Source organism: Pteropus alecto, unplaced genomic scaffold, assembly GCF_000325575.1.
Source record: "Pteropus alecto unplaced genomic scaffold, ASM32557v1 scaffold75, whole genome shotgun sequence".
NCBI lineage: Eukaryota > Metazoa > Chordata > Mammalia > Chiroptera > Pteropodidae > Pteropus > Pteropus alecto.
This window is the reverse complement of record NW_006440638.1, coordinates 25,044,233-25,053,275: the sequence shown is the minus strand read 5'-3', so window position 1 is coordinate 25,053,275 and position 9,043 is coordinate 25,044,233. Positions and strand designations below refer to the sequence as shown.

Genomic DNA, 9,043 nt, shown 5'->3' with positions numbered 1-9,043 from the left:
AACTTAGCTGATTAAAGAAAAGTGAATCTAAGCTGGCAGTAAAAAAAGCTAAGAACTGGCAGTACCAGTACTAGACAACTAGAGGTGGGAGAGAAAGTCAAAATAAAAAAAATTGTTGAAAACATTTAAGCAGCATTTAGGTCATGCCAATGGCTCCTTCACTCCACACCTCAAGAAAAGTGTCCCTTCCCCTTCCCTATAGAAGATGAGATTTATCTTCCAGAGAGGGTAACACACAGGATCTCTGGGAAGGAGGATGCAGAAACTGTTGAGGGTATGCATGCAGTGCCCAAAACAGGGGCTTGCATATGGAATGTGAGAGGTTCAGCCCTTGCCTCTACTCTCCAGACTGGAAGGGACTTCTTGTAGCAACCTAATAAGCCCAAGAAGAAACATATAAAGACATGGATGTAGGTGTCCCCAACAAATGACCAGCCAGATCCCACCCTACTGGGAAGTTCAAGGTTGACAAGCCCCACCAACACTCAGAGCTTCCAATGAGCTTTTTCACTTTGTCCCCCACTCTTAAGTATAAGCAAATAACCAAGAACTACCAGACATCTAAAGATATAAAACCTGGAGACAAAAAAAAAAAAAAAAAGCAACTTGGAAAAAACAGATTATGCAAGAAGAAAACTTCCCCAAGGCAAAGGTAATTAACATACTATAAGAGATAAGAAAAACTACTGCATCTTTAAAACAAAAATAATATGCTATTAAAAATAAATATTGAGTACAGAAATAGTTCTGGAAAATCAAAAATGTGATATCAGAAATCAAAAGAAGGGCTGAAAGATAAAGTTTAGGAAATCCTCCAGCAAGCAAAGCCAAAAGACTAAGAAACAGAAAACAGGAGAAAAAGGTTAGAAAAGTAGAGATCTGATCTAGAGGGCCAACATACAAATAAAAGAAATCCTAAAAAAGAGGAGAGAGAAAATAGAAGAAAGAAAATCAAAGAAGAGATTCAAGAGAACCTTCTAGCACAGAGAAAGGCTACAGGAAGGTATCGGAAGAACAATAAAACAAAAAAAATTAAGCTATGAAAAACAGGCAATTATTAACTTGAGGACAAATTAAAAAAGGAAACAATTATAAAGTAGTGCAGAGCTCAACTGTGAATAATACCTAAATGCATATGATAATGTAAATACTCAGTTCATACTTAACCAAAAATTGTAATGTAACTCTAATAGGAAGAGGAGGTGGGGGTAAGACAGAGGAGAAAAGTAATGTGAACAGCTAAAAGCTTTTTTCCCCATAATGTTGAACCAGTAGACATGTTTAAAATTAATGACTCAAAAGATAACAGCATATTATTTTGTAAATGAGAACTATCAGAATAACAGTGAGAACAGGAAGCAAATACTTAAGGGAAGGGAGACTATGGAAAGGGAAGGGCACAGAACTGTTTTAAGCTTTTTATTGCTGTTTTGCTTTGTAAACCAAGTGCATGTATTATTTTTTATAGAGGTATTTTTAAATAAGTTTAATAATTTTTCTCCACTCACATCTGAACATTTTTTCATATTATGATCAACAGATGCTTATTTGTGTTGAGAGGAATGACTTCAGAGTAATCATAAAAAACACAAGAAGCACAGGAGGCACAGGAGGCAACCCTGAAGCAGTGGCCAGTGGGGTGGGGGAGGCGGGGCTTCTCACCGGAGGGAAGCACCTCTGGGGAGCAGCTTCAGCACCACACTGTTTGAGGTAGTCAGCCCAATCAAAGTCCTGGCCTGGGTAGCCTAGGTAGGGACAAAAGAACAATGACTCACACCGCACATACCTGCCTCCATGTCTCAATTTACTGCTCTGCTAGGTGTCCACTCACAACTTCTAATTTGCTAGTATGAGAACTTTAATCATTTTAGAGAGGGTAAAAACACCTTATAAATCCAAAGCATTGTTAATTTTATAAAATGGAGCAAATACAGTCAAACTATATAACAATACAACAAAATTCTTTGGATAAATTTTGAAACTTTAACATTTCAAACCATGCATTTATTTTGAGCAATATTTTATGATTAGCTGCTAGCAATTCACTAAAAGAATTTAAGACAGTTATGATTGGATTTGATTTGTACCAATAAGTCCAATGTTATTATCAATTCTATTATGATTTAAGCTCTAAAAGAATAGAGACAGGAAATGATCTTCAGTGCTATTTATTCAGTGAAGACTTTTTTCTTTCATAAAGCTGTTTCTTTAAACGTATCTTAGCTCCTACAAATACCATACTCTCAGCACTGTTTTCAGATTCATGTTCTACAGAATCTCAATGCTCTTATAACCGGAAATCATGAATTCATTTCATAAATAAGGTTGAGCTTAACTCCCCACTTAAGTCCATCATCAAGGTTCTTGGTAGAAGCCACTGCATATCTATGTGAGGAGCTGGACTGGGCCTGCAGCATCCAACTGCTCTCTGCTTCACAGAGCTTAATATCTCACAGGCACAAAGTAGGCAACGCAAGATTATGCCACCCTACAGCCAAATAGCCCCTGCGATTACCTCTTCTGCCCAACTGAGATTGGCATCATGTTCTCCCTTTGCCTCCACATCAATTTTCTTCACAGTATACGATCTGCCATTTTTATTTACATAATATGCTACTTTCCTTCTATTTACAAAGACAGTTGAATTATCTATAACAATGCTGAAAGCTCCAATATCTTTAATAATTAGTTTTTCTTTTTACATGAAGGCAGCAGGCAAGATAAACAACTTGGGATGTCTGAAGTCTTCCAGTAAAACAAGAACTTCCTCCTGTAGATGTGCCCCAACCACCATCACCACTAGGCAGACACTCCCATTCTCTGTTCTCTGATGAAGAACCTGGGAGACTCTCCTACTGTTTTCTCCTTGAAGGAACTGTGTTGTACTCCCTTTTATTTCCTCAGTGACAAGCCTAATGCCTGGCTCATAGCAAACATTCCATAAATGTTTGTTGGATAAATGAAGGCTGAATGGAAGGCAAAGGTTCTAAGTTTATGACTCTTGCTAATACAAAAGAGCACTTTCAGCCCCCTGTTCTAGCAATCACCATTTAGACAGTAAAGCTATGTTTCCAAAAGCCTACTAACGAAAATACATAGACTGCCAATCAAATAATCTGGTTTGTTGATATAAAAATCAGATAAATGTTTGATACTTCCAGATACTCCAAGTTAATAAATACTAAAAATTTCGGTCAAGCTCAACTAAGTCATATTTATGAGTCTTAATTAAAGGGTCAAAGACTATATTCTGCAAACCGCAAATGCCAGAAAATGAGCTGCTACTTTCCTACCTACAGGTTCTCTATATCCTACTTTTGACCAAAAATGTCTCTCTGGAATCCAAAGAGTATCCCTCCAAGATGAGGCCCGGAAACCTAAAAATCACCAAAATCTACCTCCTATCTCTGGCTCCAAGGTCTCTTCTCATAAGTCTGCTCTCAACACTCACTGTACAATCTACTCCCAGCCCTCTGTGACCTTCCAACAGACACAAGGGGGAATAAACTAAGGAACCTTCGTGGAGTCCCAGGTCGTTATGTGGATCCATTTGTCAAGGTAAAAGGACAGAACATTGCTTATTTAATAGTTGAGCTTAATTTGTAACTTTCAAATATGTAAATATATGCAATCTGAGCCTTCATTTATACTTGTCTTAGGCCTCCAAAATGTGAAGGATAGGATGAGGCATGAGAAGAAAGGGGAGCAAAAGATCCGGTAATGCCATCTGATAAATCTCATTGCAAAGAAAAGTTCCCAATGAACACAATTCAGAAAAGAATGAATGCATACCAGGAGGGGGGCTGATGTGTAAACCATTCTTTAGACTCCACTGCACAGGGAAAATGCCAGGACTGTCAACATGACACACAAATGATCGCCTCACACGATTCTCTGGTCTCAAATCATCCATTTCCACTAGAAAGTACTTCTCATCAAAAACCTGTACATACAATTTAACAGATAAAATAGACAAATGGTTTTATGGGTATGGGTAGCCGAACATCACAAAAGTTCACAGCTACGATGGGTATTAATAATAACATTAAGCACTAGAAAAATGTTGTCTCTGTGTCATGTACTTTTTAAAATGCTTTTCATGTTATAATTCAATTTTAATCCAACAATCTAAGGAGGTAAGTACCATTAACGACTCCATTTTGCAGATAAAGAAATTAAGTTTAAAAGGAGGTTAAATAACATGTCCCATGTTACACAGCAGGAAGCAGCAGAACCTATATTCAAATCCAAGTATTTTGACTCCAAACAAAATTTAGTTTAGACTTAGTAAGGAGTCACCTACACAAGTATACCAGATTTTCAGTGTCTAGTCTAGTTTTATGAACTTCCTCTGGCTCCTTACTACCTATCAGCCCTTCTGATGCCAGATAGGGCCTCCTGACCCCATTTCAGGTTTAGAATCCCTCCTTGTCCTAAGAATAATCTTCTTCCAAGGCAAGAAAAATTTTAATTTCAACAAGTCAGATGATTTGGCATCCAAGCAACTATTCCTCTAGTCGTATTTGACTTTTGGTTCTACTTTCAGTAAATGGGACTTTTACACTGAAATCCTCTTTCTTATGCTTCAGTTCTAGTAACTGAGTAATTGGGCCTTGACAACCTACCTGGCTCTTGCATTTACTCCTGACAAAAGCCTTACTTTTGTCAGGCTCCAAAAGATGAAAGTCTGAATCTAGAATACATGGCTGCAGCAATTGTACTGACAGATCTTTTGACACTAATTACCTGCTTGCCACACATCTCCTCACCTCAACAAGCCTTGCACCTGGTTGGACACTAAAGACACTGCCTGCCTCCACAGTTTTTAGATACCATGGCCCACCTGCTGGTTAAACCTCCTCTAGTCATCTACAAGTAGGCCTGCCCCCAAATGTGCCACCCCCCATCATAGTGTCCAGGCTTTGGTTGGCTGGGGCAGCCAAACGTCGAAGGAATGGGCCACAGAGAACTGGACAGAACAAATATAAAATGTGTACAGAAGTAATTCTAGCCTCACAGCTTAGGAAAAACAATGGGCTGGATTAGTAGAGCCTGAAGATCAAAATGCTACTAATTTCTTAAACCAGGCACCCTGACAGGAATTCTTACCAAGAGAGTTGCCCCTGTTTTACCTTAACAACTGTAGCAGGAGAGATCCCAAAAGGAGACCAGGGGTCTACAGCTTCCAATTTCATATTTACAGAGAATGAATGCATGCCAATCACTTGTTTATCCTAAAATGCAAACATCAAGGAAGAATAAAAATAGAGTATTTTTGCCTTAATTTTATATTCTCTTATAGCTGAATACTACTCTTAATTAAAATAATGATTCTGGTAAATAATCTAATTCTATAATTTTCTTCCCTGGAAAAAATTATTCAGGAATAAAACCACGGAAAGCATTCCCTATTCTCTACATTTGGAATAGAAAGGCCACCTGGAGATAAAACAAGTTTATTTGATAATAAGTCAGGGCTATGTAGCTAAGAGTAGAAAAGGGAAGACCCAAAATGCTTTGAGAGAACTTTGAGAGAGAACCTAGACTACTATGAGAAGAAGAAAAGGATGACCATCATTCCGGCCTTCAAACCACTTTCTTCTTTCACACACCAAAGCACAATCACAGACTCCAGGGGTTATTTAATGCTTTGCACCTCCCAAAAATTGCTCTTCTCTACTTGTTTTTGTTTTTACCTTAAATAAGTAGGATGGTAATGGCTCTTCTTCCTCCTCTTTCACTTTGGCCAGGATCTCCTCCCACTCAGCTTCATTTTTCAAATGTCTGATGGCTTTAGTAAAAAAAGACGAGATGTTTTAAATGATGACAGAACTTACACACTTTATTAACTATTCTAAAAGCATTCACATAAACCAAAAAGTCACTTTCCACTGGGAGAAGAAAAGGGTTCAAGCCCACTGACATTACCTTCACTCAGAGAACTTGCACCCTAACTTTAGTACTGTGTCTCCTCTCTTCAGAGCCTGGGTAGTTAAGTATGGTAAAACTACTAGTGAGATGATAAGGACTGCTGTAGTCCACAATATAATACAACATCCAAACTGGGGCATGTAATAATAAATGCAAATTAATTTAAACAGTAACTCCAGTTTAAATATTATTAGAGTTTCTTTTAATGAACAATTTGCTTTGAATCCAAACCTATTCTACTCCTATATCTAAACGAATGCTACCTAGGGAATTTTTCTTTAATTTTGGTAAAAAGTCAGTATGAGTTGGGACAGAGTCTATGAGATACATATATTAATATGTGTGGCAAATTACAAAAGCAATAAAACTGCCCCCCCCCAAAAATAAGCATTTAACAACTCCATATACAGTTTTTGAAATATCTCTATTATGCAAAGTAACAAAGGCTTTTATAATATGCAAAATAATGCATTTTCAGTCTTATATCAATAGAAGGTAATATAACAATAACGCAATAGTTGAAAGAAAAATGTTATACTATTCTTCACCTAGTGGGGGCTGAAGTTCATATCCCTGTTGAGCTGCCCAACCAACGTGATGAAGAAATGGATCCAAGTAATACAACCAATGTTCAAAATTGTCAGAACTTTCAAGTCCTTCATAACGCAGCTTCAGTCTTCCCCCAATATTTTCGACTACAGTAACAATCCAAGTGCTTAGAGAATCCTGGAAAGCTTGACATTCTAGCCTGGAACCTGGAGCAATGAGATCTAAAGGATTCCTCCCATTACGGAGCTGTAGATTAAAAAACAAAAAGTGAAATGAAAAATATAAGAGTTAACATAATACTTAAAAAAGTCAAGTTTTAAATTATCTCAAACTAGCCTTTACATTTTTACCATTCAAAGCCAATGACACTGAATTGCCTAATATCATACAAGATCCTATAGTACGTTTATCACAAAGAAAATCTATCTATAATGCAATAAAATTATTCTAACAGACCTCTATCTCTAAGACTGTTAGTTTCACCTATTAAGAATTGTAAAAATATCATTAGTCTGATTATAAAAGCAAATATGATCATCATTAAATAAAAAATCAGCGGAGTGACATCAGAAACATGGTGGAATGAGACACATTCCCAGATCTCTCCCCTTGAAACAACAATAAGCTGAACAGCTAAAACTCAACAAAAAAAAAAACCCAAACTGCACATCAGTGTCTCTGAGCGTGGGATCTGCGCATAAGAGCTACCACAGGTCAGAAGCCCTGGTGTCGAGGGTGGACTTGGGGAAACAAAAAAGTTGCCTCTTGCAGCTTGAGCAACCTGTAGAGAGGAGGGGAGAAGGTGCATTAAGTGCCCTGAACAGCCCTGTCTGGGAGTGCTGTGAGCTCCACATGGCTGGTGGCAGGGACCAGTTGACAGGGCAGAAAGCAGAGAAGCAGGAGTGACAGAGAAGCAGGAATCGCAGAGAAACAACAGCTGATTTTTACCAGCTGTGGTTGCAAAACAGAGGCTGAGCAGCAGCCCCCATCCCCCAACCTAGAAGGCTCCTTTCCCCATACTCTCTGAGACCGAACATGGCAGAGCTCCAGGGGAATCTGAGCAAACACTATCGAAACTGTTGATAACACTGACAAGGACTGAGATTGAGGGTAGCAAGTGTGATTAAACAACTATAAGGGGGAAAAAAGGCATTATTAAGGCTTTATATAAAGCAGGGATCCAAGAGACTTAGACACCACCTACTGGACACCAAAAGAAAAACGCCTTCTTTGCAACAAGCTAGAGAGACCTAATGCGATAAATCTTCTTTCTGGAAAAAAGAAAAGCAGAATACACTTCCATTAATGCCTGGGGGAAGAAACAGTCCATTAAACACCATAAACAACCAAGGTGACAAGGCATCTCAGAAAGAAAGAGAAAAATCTCCAGAAATAAGCTTACAAACATAGAAAAATGCAACTTAAATGACAGAGAATCCAGGATGGCACTTTTGAAAAAACTCTGTGAGTTCCAAAATGAATCATATCAACAATTTCAGGAATTGAAAAAACTAGATGAGCAGAATGAGTTCTTTAGCAAGGAGATTATAACCTTCAAAAAGAACTGAATAGAACTTTTGGAGATAAAGAACACACTGCAAGAGTTGAAAGATGAAATAGAAAGCTTGGGAAATAGAGCTGACCAAATGAGGAAAGGAACAGTGATATAGAACACAGAAATCTAGAAATAAATCAGAAGGAAGAAGAGAGAAACCAAAGAATGAAAAATAATGAAAGAGAAATTCAAGAACTAGCTGATACCATCAGGAGAGGAAACATAAGAATAATGGACATTACCGAAGGCAAGGAAAAGGAGCAGGGACTAGAAAGCATTTTCAGACAAATAGTGGATGCGAATTTCCCAAATCGAAGGAATAAGCTGGATCTTGAAATTCAAGAAGTCAACAGAACACCCAATTATCTCAACCCAAAAAGGCCGTCTCCAAGACACACTGTATTAAAATTATCAAAAATCAATGACAAAGACAGAAATCTCAGGGCAGCCAGGGAGAAGATGACGATAAACCCATTAGATTATAGTCAAACTTCTCAGCACAAACCTTACAAGCCAGAGAGGAGTGGAATCAAATATTCAAACTATCAAATGAAAAGAACTACCAGCCAAGAATAATGTATCCAGCTAAGTTCTCCTTTAGATATGAGAGAAAAATAAAGACTTTTCCAGACATACTAAAATTGAGGGAATTCTCCATTACGAGGCCTACATTACAGGAAAAGTTGAAAGGGGTCAGAAGGGGTCAGCTCACCTAAAAAAATGACAAACTAACTAACTAACTAACTAAATAAATAATAATTAGGAGTAAGGTGACTAGAAGGCAAATGGAAGCAGAGGAATGAAACCCTTACTAAACAGGGCATTACAACCTTAAACAATAAGAGATTTGCTTTAGCAAGATAGTAATGAAGTTCAGCATACATAGGGACAAATTGAGACAACCATGACTGCAAAGAGAAGGATTCAAGGATCCAAATTTGCAAAGGGGAATGGAGATAACGCACATACAGAAGAAAATGGACTGTGTGTGTATATATATTATATATA

General features: G+C 37.8%; 1 protein-coding gene across 1 annotated transcript in view; it reads right to left on the bottom strand.

Moving 5' to 3' along the window:
- SFMBT1 (Scm like with four mbt domains 1) overlaps positions 1 to 9,043 on the bottom strand; it is a 93,211-nt gene that overhangs the window by 14,943 nt on the left and 69,225 nt on the right. Inside the window, 5 exon segments of the mRNA XM_015593775.2 lie at positions 1,663 to 1,745; positions 3,793 to 3,943; positions 5,133 to 5,234; positions 5,697 to 5,791; positions 6,480 to 6,726. Of these exon segments, the coding sequence (XP_015449261.1) occupies positions 1,663 to 1,745; positions 3,793 to 3,943; positions 5,133 to 5,234; positions 5,697 to 5,791; positions 6,480 to 6,726 (678 nt within the window).